The 19378-nt window shown below is 44.3% G+C and overlaps 1 protein-coding gene and 1 long non-coding RNA gene across 8 annotated transcripts in view; one reads left to right on the top strand and one right to left on the bottom strand.

The window, feature by feature from the left end:
* Positions 1-10593, bottom strand: part of LOC142450530 (zinc finger protein 569-like) — a 29656-nt gene extending 19063 nt beyond the window's left edge. Inside the window, exons 1-2 of one of the 7 annotated variants that reach the window (XM_075552575.1) lie at positions 10369-10593; positions 8948-9131 (exon numbers count right to left, since the gene is read on the bottom strand). Coding sequence is in view for 1 of the 7 variants with exons in the window: in XM_075552570.1 (XP_075408685.1) it covers positions 8948-9049 (102 nt within the window). In the remaining 6 variants the exon portion in view is untranslated. The remainder of the gene's footprint in view (positions 1-8947; positions 9132-10368) is intronic. The other 6 variants (XM_075552574.1, XM_075552570.1, XM_075552571.1 and 3 more) reach the window with 6 other exon arrangements.
* On the top strand, positions 10137-13613 carry LOC142450531 (uncharacterized). The gene is made up of 3 exons (XR_012784949.1): positions 10137-10444; positions 10536-11575; positions 12950-13613. It is a non-coding gene; the product is annotated as an uncharacterized LOC142450531 (long non-coding RNA).
* Positions 13614-19378: the final 5765 nt, after the last annotated feature.

Below are 19378 nucleotides of genomic sequence, written 5' to 3'. Positions count from 1 at the left end.
ATGAGGTGACTACAAGATCACGGAGGAATTCCTGCCCCTCTTTGACACTGTTCTCTAAAGTCAGCACAGCATGTCTTATGGCAGAGTATTTCCCCAAACTTGGGATCCATGTGAGGGCAGCACACAGCCACTTGGGTGTGAGTGACTATTTGTCTGTCAATAGTGCAAGCCATTTGCCCCTCTACACTGAGGGGTCAGCTGCAAGCCCAGAGGATCCAGCCAGAGCAAGTGCTCGATGAGAGTGGAGCGGGTGTCAGGGTGCTCAGGTCTACAATCAACTGAATCCCAATTAAGTCACATGAGAAACTTCCAACCTAACTAGACGATTGATTGAAGGTGAATATTGTGGCAGCTAGAGTATTCAGACATTTGTTGTTTAATTCAAATTATTGAGTGAACATCACAATGGTGGTGAGAGAACACTTACTAATACTTTCTATGAGACCAGTAGTAACCTGACACCAATGCCAGATAACGATACTTCAAGAGAACTGTAGACAATATTGATAATGGCTCTACAAGAAAAGGCCCTTAAAATTTGGGGGCACTGAGTCAGACAACACATAAAAATAATCATTTCCCATGCTTAATTGAAATTTGTCCCAGAGTTGATTTAACATAAGAAAATAAGCACTGTAATATACCAATTGATGAAAAAAATAAATGATCTAAATAGGCACAGAAAATGTACTAAACAAAGTCAAAGGCTTTCCAGGTAAAAACAAACAAAAACACAACAAATCTAACGTGAAACAGTTACTTCCCAATATGCTAATATACATTCTTGAAAAACAAAACACAGCAAATATCGCACTTAGTGTAAAGAAACAAACCATCACCCCCAACTCAGAAACAGGACAAGCATACACATTCACTTTCACTACTGATATCAAAAAGTATATTGTATGTCATAGGCAGAGCAATTAGAAAATGAAAACTTTTAAAAGGAGGAAAAAAAATCTTCCAAAGAGAAGAAATAAAGATTTCTCTACTCATAATAAATAATTTTATATGTCATAGTTGCCAAATATGACATAAATGCCATAGCTATTAAATATTTTTTAAAGTGTAGTCTATATTTCAACACACAAAAATAACTTTTGGTCCTTAACTCTCTAACCATTAACTTGTATTCCCAACTCTCAAACCATTAACCTTTACACCTTAACATGGTGAGCATCCTTAAAACACACTGAGAACCTCCTACACCACTGAACTCCTAACTACCCTAAAAGCCCTACCCTAAAAGCCCTGCACCATGTAGAACTTCTACTAACACCCTGGGCAGCCTCTGATATCTACCACATATTTAACATGCTTAACACATCCCACCACCATACATTAAAAACCTAGCATATTGCCTTTATCCCAATTATCTGAATCTGGATCATGACCTTGAATATATTCTATAACCTTACCTAACTTTATGTCCCTAAATCTCAGATTCAGGAACCAACCCCCTACAACTCTAATCCTGAAACCATACCCTACATCATTACACCTTAACTCGTAAGCACCCAATCAACTCTACATAATGTTAGATACTAAATATTTTTAACAGAAAGCCCTGTAATCTGTCCTCTAACACTTGACATTCAACTCATGACACTCAACTTCTAATTCCATCCACTGACCCTTGTTCTTGAACTGAGACGATCAGTCCCAGGACTAGATTCTGATCTTATGAGCAGGCTCTGACTCAAGCACACACACAACCCTAAACAGAACCCCAAGCCTAATCCACCAAGACACCCATGTTGCTAATTATGTGTGTGGAGCGCTCTTCTCTCTCAGATTTTACCTAAGTGTAAGGGACTATGATCGGTAGACAGGCAAAACCCCAAATCACAAAGACATTTTCAGTTAACTTTTAAATCATTTGTGTTTGGTTCATGGCACTTGGCAAAATAAAGTGATTTATAAATGTTATAAAAGTACGACAAACAACATCATGGCCAAGAGCTATCACAGCTCTCTTGCGGCCTTAGCTCCATTACGTCCTGGCCTCAAGGAGTCTTTTCTGCTATTAGGCAAATACAGGGATGTGTTACCCAATAAGTAATATGCCTGAGGGCTTAATTAACTTATTCCCTGATTAGTAGATCACAATTTAACCTGTTTTCTCCCTAGAGGATGGGGTGAAATCCATTACATAAAGCAAATTAATGACTGGTCATCCTATCATCCACCTTCTCATTCCCAGGGCACCCTCATGTCACAAGAGATGGAAGAAGCAGGAAATTAAAGGTATATATACTGGAATCATTGTACCCATTTTTCAAAATTAACATTGGCCTTTTTCTAAGACCTAAAAAAATGGCTCAGAAGATTTTGTACACCCCCTCTACTAGTGTGAGCTGGTAACCCTAAAATGTTTGGGTCCGTGACGCCTTTAAGATTTCTGTGAACCAGCAACTGAACCTCACAAGACATACTGCAAGTGGGAGTTGTATCTTCACCCTCTAACTGGAAAGGTGTCAATCCCAGGACATCCTGTGTGTCCTGTGCCAGCAACTCCCTGTCAGAGTAGACTGGGTCTCTCCACTTATGGAGAGTTAGTCCTCAAAGGGTTACTCAGGATAACAACAGAGGGCCAATCTCTCTCGGAACAAATCTGTGAAATGCTGACCAGGCACCCTAACCTGTGGATATCTGCGATAGTTTATTGTTTATTTCTTGTGTTACATATCTATCTTTATAAATATATTTATATATGATTACTAGCAATCTGGTTTTGTCTCTCTAGAGAACCCTGTCCAACACACTATCTCAACACACCCTGGAATGAAGGAGGCCCCGGGGGGGAGAAATGTGCAACGCTGAAGTCACTGGTGGAGGTTTCATTTCCTCGTCCAGATGAAGGCACAGGGCTGTATATCTTTGAGCTCAACACTAGGGGAGATTCCAGAGGCAAAAGGCAATGTTCCTCCCTGAGCCTGTCTTACAGGCATGCCTATTGGCTGAGAGTACCTGGCCTGAAACAGGTCTCCCTGCCCATGTTCCAGGGTCTCTCACCTTCCAGGAAGCACAAAACACCCAAGCAAATATGATCCACTGTCTTTCCACACAGCATAGCCTGATCTGAGATCCATATCTGTCCAAATCTCAACACCTTGAATTATCTGTCCCCAGGATCCTGGGTCCTGAGAAGGAGCTGGTAAATAAAGGCAGGAAGGCTAGAGACAGACTAAATGGTAATCACCTTTCATTAATTCAGCATGATTAGTCAAATCAACACAAATTGTCCTTCTGGCACCTTGCTTATTGAAGTTCCTACCCTGGGTAAGTCTAGATAAAGTTCAAGTGGATCCCAGGTGGATTGTGGTAGGTTGCTGCAGGAGGCAATCTTAGGGAATGCTTGGCAGCTCTAGGAACACCTTTGATCACACACACACACACAAGCATACAGGCAAACAATCATTAAAAAGGTAGCAAACAAGAACTTAGCTTAAGCAGAGAGAATGGGGGAGCCAATTGAAAGAGATCATGGATACTATTATGTATATAAACATGACTCTGGAGGAGCAGAGGGGAGTCATGGGGCAGCCTCGGAGTCCCTGAAACTCTCCTGTGTAGCTTCTGCGTTCACTTTCAGTAACCACTGGATGTCCAGGGGGTGCCAGGCTCCAGGACCAAGCTTGCAGTGGATTGCCTTGTTTAACCTGATGGTGAGGCTAAGAACAATGCAGACTCCATGAAGAGCTGATCAGGCATCTACAAAGACGGTGAAAAGAATGAGCTGGATCAGAAATGGTCGACTGGAGCGTGGGCCAGGGTCAGCTACTGCTGTGTGAGACACAGTGTGGGAAGTCAGTGTGAACCCAGGCACAAACCTCACCTTCAGGGCTGGGCCACAGGGGAGGCTCAGGATCAAGTAAGCACAAGACCAGACTCTGAGGCAGGTACACATGGGTTGTCAGGGTTGGTTGCTGTTGTGCTATGGGAATTCTCAATTACATAGTTTCCCCCCACAGAATATCTCTACATGTATTACTATGTTCTCATGCCCTGATATCTACGAATTCAATTCTCTAGTTTCCTTAAAAGTTAAAATAGTCCACTTCACTTCAGTCTGAACAAATTTTCATTTCGGAGAAAGTATAGAAATCCATGACCAGAAAAGAAATCTTTAATTGTAGGTCTGAAGGGCCTGATCTCACTTCTGTTAGTAGCAAGCCTTGGAAAAGCAGCCTGCCTCAAGATAAAGGTTGGATTAGTCTTGTACAGGCTGCCAATGAAAGCGTCTACCTTGTCTAATGTTACCTTGTGCATTTATGGAAGATCCCCGCCGCCCCCCCACGCTTTTTAGTGATCTAGGGCACATGCAGCAGGCTGCCTGGATTTTGATATTCAGGGTTTTTTTCTTTAGTTAGTTTTTGGTATACAACTTCTTCAGAGATCCCATCAAAGAGACTCATTCTGAGAACCTCACTGTGCGAACTGGACTTTGCCTAAAACACAGTCGATGCAGATGAAAAGAACCTGAAATACTTCTTTGAATTTTAAGCTGAAACATCCAAGTGTGAGAAGAAGCAAAGGACTACTATCCCCAGGACATGGACTTTGGAGTCCTTGGACACTGGTTTAAATCCCTATAGCTTTGAGGTTACACAATGATTGGCAACTTGAAACTTCCTTATATTTGCCATTTTCATGTCTCCTTGGCTGTTTGTGATATCTTAATTCTGCAGACAAATTATTCTGCCCTTGGCTTTGTGTCAAACCCATATTGTTTGCTTCAACAGTGTTCTGTCAATTAAGTTTCAAGTCCTTACAGATAAGCTTTCATGTATTTTAGTCTCAAAGGCTTTAGAGCCTTTGGGGGTCGAACGACCCTTTCACGGGGGTCGCCGATTCATAACAGTAGCAAAATGACAGTTATGAAATAGCAACAAAAATAATTTTATGGTTGGGGTGTCACCACAACATGAGGAACCGTATTAAAGAGTCGCGGCATTAGGAAGGTTGAGAACCACTGCTTTAGAAGAATTCAGATTCTATACTATTGACCAAGGTGTTATTGTTCTTACAAATACCAAATGCAAACGTATGTTTACATTATTTCTCAAGCTGATAACGCTGCTCCACAGTGGACCATAAATATACCTTAGACATATGCATGTATCTTGAACTTACAGTTGGTCAAAGCCCTAATCTAAGAATGACTTGTTTTGGTGATATGACTCTGCTCAATACTCAGTCCCCGGTGCATGGCTCACTGTACTGTACATGAATGACAACTTGTGATGAATAGATTAGATGGCAGCCAGTTATCAGAAAGAATAACGTCCAGGGTCTTACAGGTGTGTCCTAGGAAAAACCTTTATCCAAGGGAATTTCCAACTAATCCACAGTCAAGCACATAAGCCTGTGTGGGCAGAGAATTATTAATATAATCTATACTCAAAGGGAAGACTTATATTCAAGCTTAGATTCTCAGTACTTTAAAGGTTATGACAGTGAGGTGCAAGAGCCATTGTAAACCTTTCACATACAGTATAATAAGTTCCCACAGAGCTCCTTTCGCTCATCAATCACAAATATTTCCATCTTAAACAGATTTCATAGAAATGAGAAAATGAACCCTGTGACACTCAGGCAAAACACTAAAGGCGTGCGGCAGAGCAACGGGGGGAGCAGAGCAGGGAGCTCCCGAGGGAGTGCAAAGGATGGACTCAGGGGCCAGAGCATGGCACCCATTGGACTTGACGGGAGGACACACCTAGAGGCCAAAAAGCAGACCTTAATCTATTTACAGGCTTTTCTTTCTTTTTTAAATTTAAATTTTTTCTTTAAAAAAATTAATTTATTCTTTTATGGGTCATTGGTTTTTTGGGGGGGTTTTTTGGTCATCGTTGTGTTCTCTTTTGTCGCTTTGTCTTGGTATGCCTTGTTTTTCGGGTGCATATTATTATCTCTGAAGATATAGCTAGATAAGATAGGCTGGATGAACAGTCTGGAGGAGAAAACAATGGGACTGATGGTTTCAGGGGAACATGGGCGGGAGAGGCGGGGGTACAGAGGTGCTGTTGACCAACTCAGGGTCAAGGGAGCAACAAGTGTTCCAAAATTAGTGTCAAGGAAGGTGTGAGAAGCTTGGTACGGGCAATGTAACCAAGAGAAATTACTGAAACTCAAATGAAGGCTGAGCATGATAGTGGGACAAGAGGAAAATAAAAGGAAACAGAGGAAAGAACTAGGAGACAAAGGGTATTTATAGAGGTCTAAATGCAGGAATGTATATATGTAAATATATTTATATACGATGGTGAGGAAATAGATCTACGTGCATATATTTATAGGTTTAGTAGTAAGGCAACAGATGGACATTGTACCTCCACTCAAATATTTACTCAATAAAGAACACTTTGTTCTATTAAATTGGCATTCCATGATGCACACCTTTCTGACACAATCGCTGAAGACAAATGTGTGCATAAGCAAATGTGGTGAAGAAAGCTGATGGTGTCCGGCTATCAAAAGATATAGCGTCTGAAATTTAAAAAAGATATAGTGTCTGGTGTCTTAAAGGCTTGCAGGTAAACAAGCAGCCATCTAGCTCAGAAGCATCAAAGCCCACATGGAAGAAGCACACCAGCCTGTATAACCACAAGGTATAGAAGGGACCAGGTATCAGACATCAAAGAACAAAAAATCATATCAGTGGGTGCCCACCTTCCTGATATGATCACTGAAGACAAATGTGTCATAAAAAATGTGGTGAAGAAAGCTGATGATTCCCAGCTAGTAAAAGATAGCATCTGGGGTCGCAAAGGCTTGAAGACAAACAAGCTGCCATCTAGCTCAGAAGCAACAAAGCCCACATAGAAGAAGCACACCACTCTGTGTGACCGCGATGTGTCAAAGGGATCAGGTATCAAGCATCAAATAAAAAATCATCATTGTAAATGAGGGTGAGTGCAGAGTGGAGACCCAAAGCCCATCTGTAGGCAACTGGACACCCTCTTCCTGAAGGGTCACGGGGGAGGTGATGAGCCAGTCAGGTTGCAGTGTAGCAACGATGAAACATACAACTTTCCTCTAGTTCTTAAATGCTTCCTCCCTCTACTATCATGATCCCACTATCATGATCCCAATTCTACCTTACAAATCTGGCTAGACCAGAGGATGTACATTGGTACAGATAGGAACTGGAAACACAAGGAATCCAGGACCCCATCAGGACCAGTCCTGAGAGTGGCAATACCGGGAGGGTGGAGGGAATGTGGGGTAGAAAGGGGGAACCGATTACAAGGATCTACATATAACCTCCTCCCTAGGGGATGAACAACAGAAAAGTGGGTGAAGGGAGATGCCGGACAGTGTAAGATATGACAAAAAAATAATAATTTATAAATTATCAATAGTTCATGAGGGAGTGGGGAGTGGGGAGAAAGGGGAATAAATGAGGAGCTGATATTAAGGGCTCAAGTAGAAAGCAAATGTTTTGAGACTGATGATGGCAACAAATGTACAAATGTGCTGGACACAAAGGATGGATGTATGGATTGTGATAAGAATTGTATGAGCCCCCAATAAATTTTTTTAATGAAATGAGAAAATGAAGAGTGCGGGATGAGAGATGGGGAACTTGAAGAGCCCATCCCTATTATTTTATGGTGGAAATATAATGAAGTTAGGATAATTACGTAGTTTGTTTAGATGTAACTTAGCGGGAGCCTCTATAACTGTGACCCTGAGCTAAATGCCCTTTTCTTGTCTCAGTGTATCCTGTGATAGTGGCCAGGCACCAATATTTCCTGGTACTAGCTAAGACAAGGACTTATCTGAGTATTGTGCATCCACCAGGCTTCCTATCTCCCCTCACCAAGAACCAGGACCTGCACAGCCAGGTTGTCTCCTTGAGACAGTCAGCACTTCCCTGACACTGAGCCAATGCTTTGTTCGTCTAGGTCTGTGGATTTGGGTGGGTGTAAATCTATTTATAATAAAAGTATCATGTTAAACTTATAAAAAACACAGTGTTTACAAGGCACAAAGCACACATATTCTTAAACGCTTCCTTTCCCCAACTATGTTGATACCAATTCTACCTTGCAAACCTGGTGAGACCAGAGGATGCACAGCGGCACAGATGGGATCTGTAAACACAGGGAATCCAGGACAGATGAACCCCTCAGGACCAGCGGTGAGAGTGGTGATACCGGGAGGGGGTGGGGGTAGAAAGGGGGAACCGATCGCAAGGAACTACATATAATCTCCTCCCTGGGGGATGGGCAACAGAAAAGTGGGTGAAGGGAGACTCCAAGCAGTGTAAGAGAAGATAAAATAATAATTAATAAATTATCAAGGGTTCATGAGGGAGAGGGGAGCAGGGAGGGAGGGAGAAGGGTAAAAGGAAAATGAGGAGCAGATTCCAGGAAAACAAGCGAAAAGCGAGTTTTGAGAACGATGAGGGCAACGAATGTTTAAGTGTGTTTTACACAATTGATGTGTGTGTGGATTGTGATAAGAACTGTATGAGCCCCAATAAAATGATTTATATTAAAAAATAGAATACAGTTATCATACACATGTCATGAAAATTTCCCATTCTGTGGCATGAACCTATTGAAATGTAATTATTATAGGCTGCTCCCTTCAAAAATGACTTGGATATTCACATAAATGCACACTAAGGTTATATGTTGACAAAAAGCACAATATGTTAAGTACCATAATAGCACGCTCTTCTGTTTGCTGACTGGGAAAATGTTTAGATTCGATTTTTCTTTCTTTTTAAAAAAATCATTTCATTGGGGGTTCTTATCACAATACTTACATACATACATCGTGTCAAGTCAAGCACATTTGTACATTTGTTGCCATCATCATTCTCAAAACATTTGCTTTCTACTTGAACTCCTCAGATTGCATTTTTCTTACAACTTTACTGAACCCCAATGCATGACTCTCAAACTGTGAAAGGATCGTAGGATTTACACACCAGGCTTTGAGATGGTCGCTCCAAGATGTTCTCACAATTGCAGCTCATGAAAGGCACACCAGTCTGACTAGCTGAATGTGATGACCACCGGCATTCTCTCATCTGTCGGACTGGCCTCTATGACTTGTCATACTTTGGTTCCCACATTTTTCTTTCAGGAGACCAGTGCCCGGAGGACATCGTGCTTGGTAAGGAAGAGAGGCAAAACACAGAAAGGCCTCCAGTAAAATGGATGGACACAGGGCTGGGGCAAAGGGCTCACACATGGGGACACGTGAGGATGGCGCAGGACAGGGCAGTGTTTCGTTCTGCCATAGAGAGGGTTTTATGAGTTCAAATGGACACGATGACACCTAACAACAACCTAGAAAAGGCTAATGTTGCACTTTGATGCTAAAATCTCATGGCCAAGTAGCGATAACATACAGTGAAAAGAGCTGTCCCGGTCATTCTACAATTCTGTCTGACAGTGTAATGTAACTGGAGATGCAATAAGGCTTGCAAAAATCTCACCCACAGCAGCACATCAAGTGACATATTTTAAAGCCTTCACAAGCCTAATGGCTTCCCAGGTTCCCAATTGAGATGTGAGATAGAGGGTGTGGGGGAAGGGCAGGGCAAAGGAAACTGTCACAAAAGCATGACTGGTGGTCAATCAGTACATCACAATGACAGTTCCATCCTCAGATAGAGAGCTTACAAGATGGGACCCGGGCCTCCTGACCCATGCAGTCCAAGCAAGGCTGTAGCACATGGCTCCTGTCTAGGAGACCCCTCTGCTGCCTCCAGTTTGGTGACCTCCGTCAAGACACACGCAGGCAAACTCCAAGAGTGACTGCCCCTGCCTGCACTGCCGGGAGGGGTGAAGGTAATCCACACACCACAGCCCTCTGCCTGAGGGCCATATGACCGACTGGGCTCACTCCACGTGGGACTGCAGTCTGTATGAGGACTTAATCTGTGCGGGGATCCGGGGCTGTGCTGCTATGGCACCCTTTTGCAAAGCGAGGTGCTGAGAAGTTAAGCTCTACTACAGACCCCAGTCGTCAGTGGGGTGGCCTGAGGACTGCAAGGGTGGCCTCTTCGTTCAGGAAAGGCCATTCAGGAGTCTCCTGCTCTGGTGTCCAGGACCTGACACGGAAGGGACGGGCCCCAGGGAAGAACCCGCCCCCAATCGGGCCTTTCCGGCGTGAGGGGTGAGGGTGCAGGAGGGGGCTCAGAGCAGGAAATGGGGGACAGAGTATCACCAGGGCCGAAGGCAGAGAGGTCTGTAACTGGAATTGTGCCAGGGGGTGGCGGCGACCTGGAACACTGGCGGACAGGGTGCGGGAACTGTGTCCGCAGGAAGCCGGGCACAGCTGGGGACGCCAGGCCTGCGGGGACTCCGCGCCCGGGATCAGCACAGAAACAGACTCACTCACCCGTGGAAACCCGTGGGACGAGCACTCGGGACCTTCTCAGTCAGAAGCGGGGTCAGCAGGAAATTGCATCACCTGGGTAAGGGGTGGGTCTGTGCGAAGGGCGGGGCCTGGAGGTAATGAGGGAGTCGTGGGGGCGGGGCCTGCAGTGACCACCGGTTCTTTCTTAGGTGTTTCGTCTGGACGCGGGTCCGAAGGCAGCGGGTCACTGAGCCGGCGGCAGAAACCCCTTCAGTTTCCAGGGCACACTCCGCCCTCTCCGCGCCCCATCGAGACGTCAGCGGGCGCCCGGGCATTTGCGGGGATCCGCAACCCGAAAGATGCGCGGGACTCAGCAAATCTATAATGTATAGCTGGCACAGAAGACACACACACTGGCATCCCTGCGTCTTGGCGCGCTCTCCTCTCCCCCTGCTAGCTACGGAAACTCCGTGGCTCTTTCTCGGGGACCCTTCCTGTCGCCTGCTCTTTCCACCGCTCCCTTCCCTGCCCGGGCTCCTGGAGCGCAGTCGGAGCGGTGGCACCAGAGCCATTTGATGCTATCCTCGCCAGACAACTGTAGTTCCTTAGTGGGTCTGTCTTACACCTAATTTTCTCTTCCTTTCTGTAACAGTGGCCCTCCTGCTCTCTACCTTGCACGTTAGCTAACTCTCTGGCTACAGACAAAGGACCAACTCTAACCTTTCTTTATGCAACTATCCTAAACCCTGTCACCTCATTTCCTTTGATTTCCTGTTCCCTACAAACCTCACCTCCCTCAGTAAATCTATTAATTAAGGTCTCCCTCTGTCTCTTGTCTCTGAAAGACCTTACAGAAACCCTGCTGAAACCTGTTCCCTTTGGGTAGCCCTGCTTGCATTTGAATCAAAACAACACGCAAGCCTTGACAGAAGACAAACTGACAGAAAAGTGGTGGGTGAAGTGCATACTTCCCAACTGGGAATTCCCCCAAGAGATACGCAGCTGCATGAACCACAGAGACACACGCTGACAGCATCTGATGCCATCTACTACACTTGACCAGTCTCTCCTGGCACCATATGGCTTGCACATGAACTCCTCCCAAGCACCCAGGTGGAAGAAGAGGCCTAAGCCTTGTAGAATCAAGGGACTTGAGGAGCCTGTGTCATCCTCACACACTCATTTCAGGCTCTGCTCCCCAAGCCACACCACCCAGACTCAAGCCTCCTTTCCCTTGATGCAGACTCAGGTGAGCATCAAAATTGTGCATTCCTGAAAATGCTACTGTTGTCTTCTGCTCCTCCTCTTCTCCTCCCACTCTTTCTCCCTCTCCTCACTGCTAAAGATTTATGTCCCCCCCAATCGGTGGGCTCTATTACTCTCTGATGAAACCTTTCTATGTGAATAAGTGTTTTATTTTCATCAAGTTCCAGTCAAGTAATAGTCTTTCACGGACTGTGTTTCCTTCAATACATTTCATGTGTTGTGGGGAGAGGAGGATCCCCAACAAATCATCACAGATCCGGTAGGTGCAATTGTACAGCAATAATAAGTAAAGATTACAGTAAAGTCATAGACAGCATGAGAGATAGAGGAGAGATTGAATCAATGGAGTCAGACACAATTCATGGTAGCATGCTTGTCTCAGCCCTGCTTGGTGGTCCTCATGGGGAGAGCCCCAACCTTATTGCTAACCAAGGGTTGGGTCTCCTTAGGGGGGGCATCATTTACAGGTAACCACACATCACAGGAAGGGGCAATACAATAGGCATACACATCATAGGAAGGGGATGTATGATAAGCCTAAGTGTGCCCGGAAGGGGATGAGCTAGGGGTGTGCCCATAGGAATGGGAAGGTCTGGGGGTATGCATGTGACAAGATGGGCAGACCCTAGATTCATGATGGCAACCTAACCTTGGTCATCCTAGGGCGGGCATCTCCTACAAGGAAACAGACAACTACTATCCTTATCAGAAGGGAGTGGGTCCTATTTGTTGTGGGATAAACAGTGGTGTCTGCTTGCTCTAGATGGCTGATAACCCTTAGGGAGAATAACCCTGACCTATTTCGGATGACTTCCAAGTGTATAGTCCTTCGCAAGCAGCTAAGTTTGGCATATATTTGGGGGAGACAGCTTGGGAGAAATCCTTCTGTTTCCCACAATGTGTTAAGGCCTTCCCTTCTATTTCTATATTATTGAGGTTTGTTGGGGGTGGTTGGGTCGAGATGGGTGTTGGACATTGTCAACTGCCTTTCTGCATCTATTTATATGATCATAGGCTTCTTATTCGTTGTCCTGTTTGTGTGGTTGTTTACATTAATAGTTTTTCTAATGTTGAAACATCCGTGTATCCCTGGTAATAATCTCACTTAGTCAAAGTAAAATAGGAACTCAAAGGCAGAGATAGGTGCTCTCTAACTGAATCCATTGCCATTTCCACAAATCTGAAGATAAACTGTTAGGATGTGTAATCAAATCACTCTCCTAAACCCATTAGAGTTATATAATCATCAAATTTATTACTTTGCTATTTTAAATACCAATATAGCATATATTCTTACAGTGTATTTTATAAATAACTTTACCCCATATTATCTGTAGTTAATTTTTTTGCTTTAAAGTTTCTTGTGCGGGAACCAGTGGAGAGGTCTGGGAGGCTGGCCCCAGCACCATAAATTAAGTGGATTCCTGCCCCTCCCCCGAAAAGAATTTGTTCCAAAGGACGACATTGACTCTGCAGCTCCGGGAGATGGACATATCTGATCAGAGCACACTGGAGCAGACGAAGGGGCAGGAGGAGAGAGTGGAACACAGCCTGGCCCACCAGGCCGTGATGATGATGTTCCTGAGTAGAGCAGCCAGTCCACAGAGAGAACAACATGGCTGGCCCTACTATGAGACATGATGCCCCTCAGTGACTAAGGGCGATACAGGGGACAGCACCGGAGACACAGTGTGGGAATTGCACCTGACCTGATCCCACCACACCGAGGCAAATCACTGGGGGAGTGCAGCGGAACAGCAAGGGAATGGAGTGGCAAGGTCCCCAGGGAATGCTGAAAGTGGACTTTGGGGCCAGGGCGTGGTGCCCCAACAGACTGGACTGGAAAACGCTCCTAAGGGCCAGCAAACGATCCCTGAACTAACTACAAGCTTTTCTCTTGTGAACTGTTTTGTTCTGTTCTTTGTCAGTGGTTTGTTTTTGTTGTTTTGTTGTCTGGTTATATACTGTTGCTTTGTTTTCCTCTGTCTTGTTTTCATGCATGTTAGTGACTCCACAGGTCTGTCTCAATAGGACAGGCTGGATGAACTATCTGGAGGAAAAACAACGGGACAGACAGTTCCGGGGGGACTTGGGGTGGGGGGGTAGGGGGGGTAAGGAAGTGGTGTTAACAAGCCCAGGGACAAGGGAAAAACATGGGACCCCAAATGGTAGAGAAGGGGGAGTGGCAGGCATGGTGGGAAATGATCAAGGGTAAGGTTGCTTAGAGAAGAGGTATACTCTAGCCCAGGTGGCGATGAAGCATGGTAGTAGGGCAGGAGGAAAGTCAAGGGAGATGGAGGAAAGAGCTAGGAGTCAAAGGGCATTCATGGAGGTCTAGACAAAGACATGTACATGCAAACATATATAGGAGGATGGGAAAATAGATCTATGTGTCTATATTTATAGGTCAAGTATTAAGGTGGCGGAAGGACCTTGGGCCTCTACTCAAACACTCCCTCAATGCATGAATACCTTCTTTTATTAAATTGGAACTCTATGATGCTCACTCTCCCGACACAACGGCTGGAGCCAAAGTGGGTGAACAAGTAAATGTGGTGAAGAAAGCTGATGGTGCCCGGCTATCAAAAGAGATAGTGACTGGGGTCTTAAAGGCTTGAAGATAAACAAGCGGCCATCTAGCTCAGAAGCAACAAAGTCCACATGGAAGAACACACCAGCCTGTGTGATCGAGTGGTCCCAAAGGGATCAGTTACCAGGCATCAAAGAACAAAAAATCATATCATTGACTGCACACCTCCATGATACGATCGCTGAAGACAAATGGGTGCATAAGCAAATGTGGTGAAGAAAGCTGATGGTGCCCGGCTATCAAAAGAGATAGTGTCTGGGGTCTTAAAGGCTTGAAGGTGAACAAGCGGCCATCAAGCTCAGAAGCAAAAAAGCCCACATGGAAGAAGCACACAGGCCATTGCGATCACGAGGTGCCAAGGGACCAGGTATAAGGCATCATGCAAAAAAAACAACAACAACAACAATATAAGTGTGTGTATGTATGTGTATATATGTGTATATGTATATGTATATATATATATATACCATATTAAATGAAGGGGGAAGTGCAGAGTGGAGACCCAAGGCCCAAGTGTCGGCCAATGGAGATCCCCTCATAGAGGCGTTTAGGAGAGGAGATGGGTTAATTAGGGTGCGAGGTAGTACCGATGAAGAACACAGCTTTCCCCCAGATCCTGGATGCTTCCTCCCCCCAACTACCATGATCCGAATTCTACCTTGCAGGCCTGGATAGGACAGAGGCTGTACACTGGTACATATGAGGGCTGGAGGTACAGGGAATCCAGGGTGTATGATACCTTCAGGACCAAGGGTGTGAGGGACGATGCTGGGAGAGTGGAGGGTGAGTGGGTTGGAAAGGGGGAACTGATTACAAGGATCCACATGTGACCTCTTCCCTGGGAGAGGGACAGCAGAGAAGCGGGGAAGGGAGACTCCGGATAGGGCAAGATATGACAAATTAACGAGGTATAAATTACCAAGGGCACATGAGGGAGGGGGGAAAGGGGAGGGAGGGGGAAAAAAAAGAGGACCTGATGCAAGGGGCTTAAGTGGAGAGCAAATGCCTTGAGAATGATTGGGGCAGGGAATGTATGGATGTGCTTTATACAATTGATGTATGTATATGTATGGATGGTGATGAGTTGTATGAGTCCCTAATAAAATGTAAAAAAAGAAAAGAGGAGAAAAAATGATTAGGGCAAAGACTGTACAGATGTGCTTTATACAATTGATGTATGTATATGTATGAACTGTGATAAGAATTGTATGAGCCCCTAATAAATTGTTAAAATTTTAAAAAAAGTTTCTTGTGTAAATCTATACTTTTTCAATTTTTGTCCTTGACAATTGATTCATCTTGCAGGTATGTATTTTAAAACCATCAATATATTTCTTTTCAACAAATATTATGGAATAATTATTACTTTACTGCTTATTTTTAAAAAAACTTTAGAAAGGTAGTGGTGTTAACAAACTCAGGGACAAGGGAACAACAGTGATCCAAATTGGTGGTGAGGAGGGTATAGGAGGCCTGGTACGGTGTGATCAAGGGTAATGTAACCAAGAGGAATTATTGGAACCCAAATGAAGACTGAGTATGATAGTGGAACAAGAGGGAAGTCAAAGGAAATAGAGGAAAGAGCTAGGAGGAAAGGGGCATTTATAGATGTCTAAATAAAGGCATGTACATATGTAAATATATTTATATATGAGGATGGGAAAATAGATCTATGTGCATCTATTTTTGGTTTAGTATTAAGGTAGCAGATGGACATTGGGCCTCTACTCAAGTACTCCCTCAATGAATACTTTGTTCTATTAAACTGGCATTCCATGATGTTCACCTTCTGACAATCACTGAAGATAAAGTGGGTGAAGAAGTAAATGTAGTGAAGAAATCTGATATTGCCCGGCTATCAAAAGATACAGCATCTGGGATCTTAAAGCCTTGAAGGTAAACAAGCGGCCATCTAGCTCAGAAGCAACAAAGCCCACATGGAAGAAGCACACCAGCCTGTGCGATCACAAGGTATTGAAGGGATCAGGTATCAGGCATCATCAGAACAAAAAATCATATCATAGTGAATGAGGGGATTACAGAGTGGATACCCAAAGCCCATTTGTAGGTCACTGGACATCCCCTTACAGAAGGATCTTGGGGAGGAGATGAGCCAGTCAGGGTGCAATGCAGCAATGATGAAACATACAACTTTCCTCTAGTTCCTAAATACGTCCTTCTCCCCCCACTATCATGATCCCAATTCTACCTTACAAATCTGGCTAGACCAGAGGATGTACACGGGTACAGATAGGAACTGGAAACACAGGGAATCCAGGGTGGATGATCCCTTTAGGACCAGTGATGTGAGTGGTGATACTGGGAGAGTGGAGAGAGGGTAGGTTGTAAAGGGGGAACCGATTACAAGGATCTATATATAACCTCCTCCCTGGGGGATGGACAACGGAAAGGTGGGTGAAAGGAGACGTCAGACAGTGCAAGACATGACAAAATAATCATTTGTAAATTATCAAGGGTTCATGAGGGAGAGGGGAGCGGGTATGGAGGGGGATAAATGAGGAGCTGATGCCAGGAGCTTAGGTGGAGAGCCAGTGTTTTGAGAATGATGAGGGCAATGAATGTACAAATGTGCTTTACACAATTGATATATGTATGGATTGCAATAAGAATTGTATGAGCCCCTAAAAATGATTTAAAAAAACAAACACTTTTAATGTTTCAGTACTTATTGTACATAGAGTCAGTGTACGAGGGAGGTTGTATTTAGGTGTCATTAAGTTAGTTCCAAATCACAGTGGCCCTGTGCACCACAGGGAGAAACACTGGCCTGTCCTACACCATCCGCGTAATTATTCTGATATTTGAGTCTGTTGTTTCAGCCACTTTGTCAATCTAAAGAGCCTTCCTTGTTTTTGCTACCCCTCTACTTTTCCAAGCATGATGGCTGGAGGGATGTATCTATTGTTTTGCCTCCAGTTTGCAAATACACAAACACTCTAAAGTTTTACTTATTTGGAATAAGAAAATGCATTTAAAAGAACAATAAAGTCAGAGCTGTTATATAAATTTTGACTCATAGAACCATAGAGAGCAGTGTAAAACCTCCTTATATATTGTTTTTTTATGCTTCATAGGACATAATATTTCATCTTTACTATGTTTTTAAATAAATGTTGGATTTTGACTCAGGACATACAAGTAATTTTCTATATGTATTTTTTTCAATATTCAATCTATGACTATGTTAGGCCGGGTAGACTAGAGAAACAAATCCATAGAAACTCATATGTGTATAAGAGAGAGGTGGTTTTTTTGGGGGGGAGGTGGGTAGGTATTTAGTTGGCACTTTATTAATGTTTTAAAATCATTTATTGGGGCTCACATAACCCTTACCACAATCCATACATACATCCATTGCGTCAGGCACATTTGTGCATTTTTTGCCATCATCAGTCTCAAAACATTTGCTTTCTACTTGAGTTCTTGGTGTCACCTCCTCATTTTCCCCTCCCCCCTTGCTCCCTCCTCCCTCATAAACCCTTGATAATTTATAAATTATTATACTTACACTGTCTGATGTCTCCCTTCACCCACTTTTCTCTTGTCCATCTCCCAGGGAGGGGATTATACATAGACCTTTGTAATTGGTTCCCCCTCTACCCCACCTTCCCTCCACCCTCACAGTATCGCCACTCTCATCACTGGTCCTGAAGGGTTCTTCTGTCCTAGATTCCCTATTTTTCCCATTCCTACCTGTACCTGTGTACATCAAGAGAGTTTTATATAAAAGGTAATTGTATATTAGGAAAGCAAGCCCTTAAGTCCGATATTCGCCTATATGTCCAATACCAATCTATATAAAGTCCTCTTCAGACTCAGGAAACACATACAATGACACCGAATGCAGGATAATCATAGGCCAGTGGGTAGAAAGTTTTTGGATCCAATGGTGTTGTAAGCATCTCAGCGCTGTCAGGGGTCTCCACATGGCTTCTCCAGTTCCCAGGGCACTGGGTCTATCAGTGTAGTGCTATATGTCTTGTCAATAGAGAGTCTCCAAGGGAGTGATTTGAGAGAGAGAGAGAAGTGTTTCCTGCTTCCAAACAGAAAATACAGGAATTCCCAGAATTCTCAGAAGGCCATGCCCACACAGAGATCCCATTGGCTATGATCCGATTGACAGGCTAGGCTCCACTCCTTCACTCTTAATCCTCTCAAGTCCCAAATTGACATCAGATTATGTAACTACCACAAGGACTAACAACTCTTTATTTTATTTTTTTAAACATTTTATTAGGGGCTCATACAACTCTTATCACAATCCATACATATACATACATCAATTGTATAAAGCACATCTGTACATCCTTTGCCCTAATCATTTTCAAAGCATTTGCTCTCCACTTAAGCCCTTTGCATCAGGTCCTCTTTTTCCCCCTCCCTCCCTGCTCCCTCTCCCTCATGAGCCCCTGGTAATTTATAGATTATTTTGTCATATCATGCCCTATCCGGCGTCTACCTTCACCCCCTTCTCTGTTGTCTGTCCCCCAGGGAGGAGGTCACATCTAGATCCTTGTAATCAGTTCCCCCTTTCCAAACCACCCACCTTCTACTCTCCCAGTATCGCCCCTCACCCCCTGGTTCTGAAGGTATCATCCACCCTGGATTCCCTGTGCCTCCAGCTCCTATCTGCACAAGTGTACACCCTCTGCTCTATCCAGACTTGCAAGGTAGAATTCGGATCATGGTAGTTGGTGGGGAGGAAGCATCCAGGATCTGGGGGAAAGCTGTATTCTTCATCAGTACTACACCGCACCCTGACTGACCCATCTCCTCTCCTAAACTCCTCTATGAGGGTATCTCCAGTGGCCGACAAATGGGCTTTGGGTCTCCACTCTGCACTTCCCCCTTCATTCACTATGTTAAGATTTTTTTTTTTATGATGCCTTATCCCTGATCCCTTTGGCACCTCGTGATCACACAGGCTGGTGTGCTTCTTCCATGTGGACTTTGTTGCTTCTGAGCAAGATGGCTGCTTGTTCACCTTCAAGCCTTTAAGACCCCAGACACTCTCTCTTGATAGCCGGGCACCATCAGCTTTCTTCGTCACATTTGCTTATGCACCCGCTTGTCCTCAGCGATCGTATCATGGAGGTATGCAGCCAATGATATGATATTTTGTTCTTTGACCACGTGATCACACAGGCTGGTGTTTTCTTCCACGTGGCTTTGCTG

The sequence above is a fragment of the Tenrec ecaudatus genome, chromosome 6 (assembly GCF_050624435.1).
Source record: "Tenrec ecaudatus isolate mTenEca1 chromosome 6, mTenEca1.hap1, whole genome shotgun sequence".
In the NCBI taxonomy this organism is placed as follows: domain Eukaryota; kingdom Metazoa; phylum Chordata; class Mammalia; order Afrosoricida; family Tenrecidae; genus Tenrec; species Tenrec ecaudatus.
This window is presented reverse-complemented; position numbering and strand designations above follow the sequence as displayed.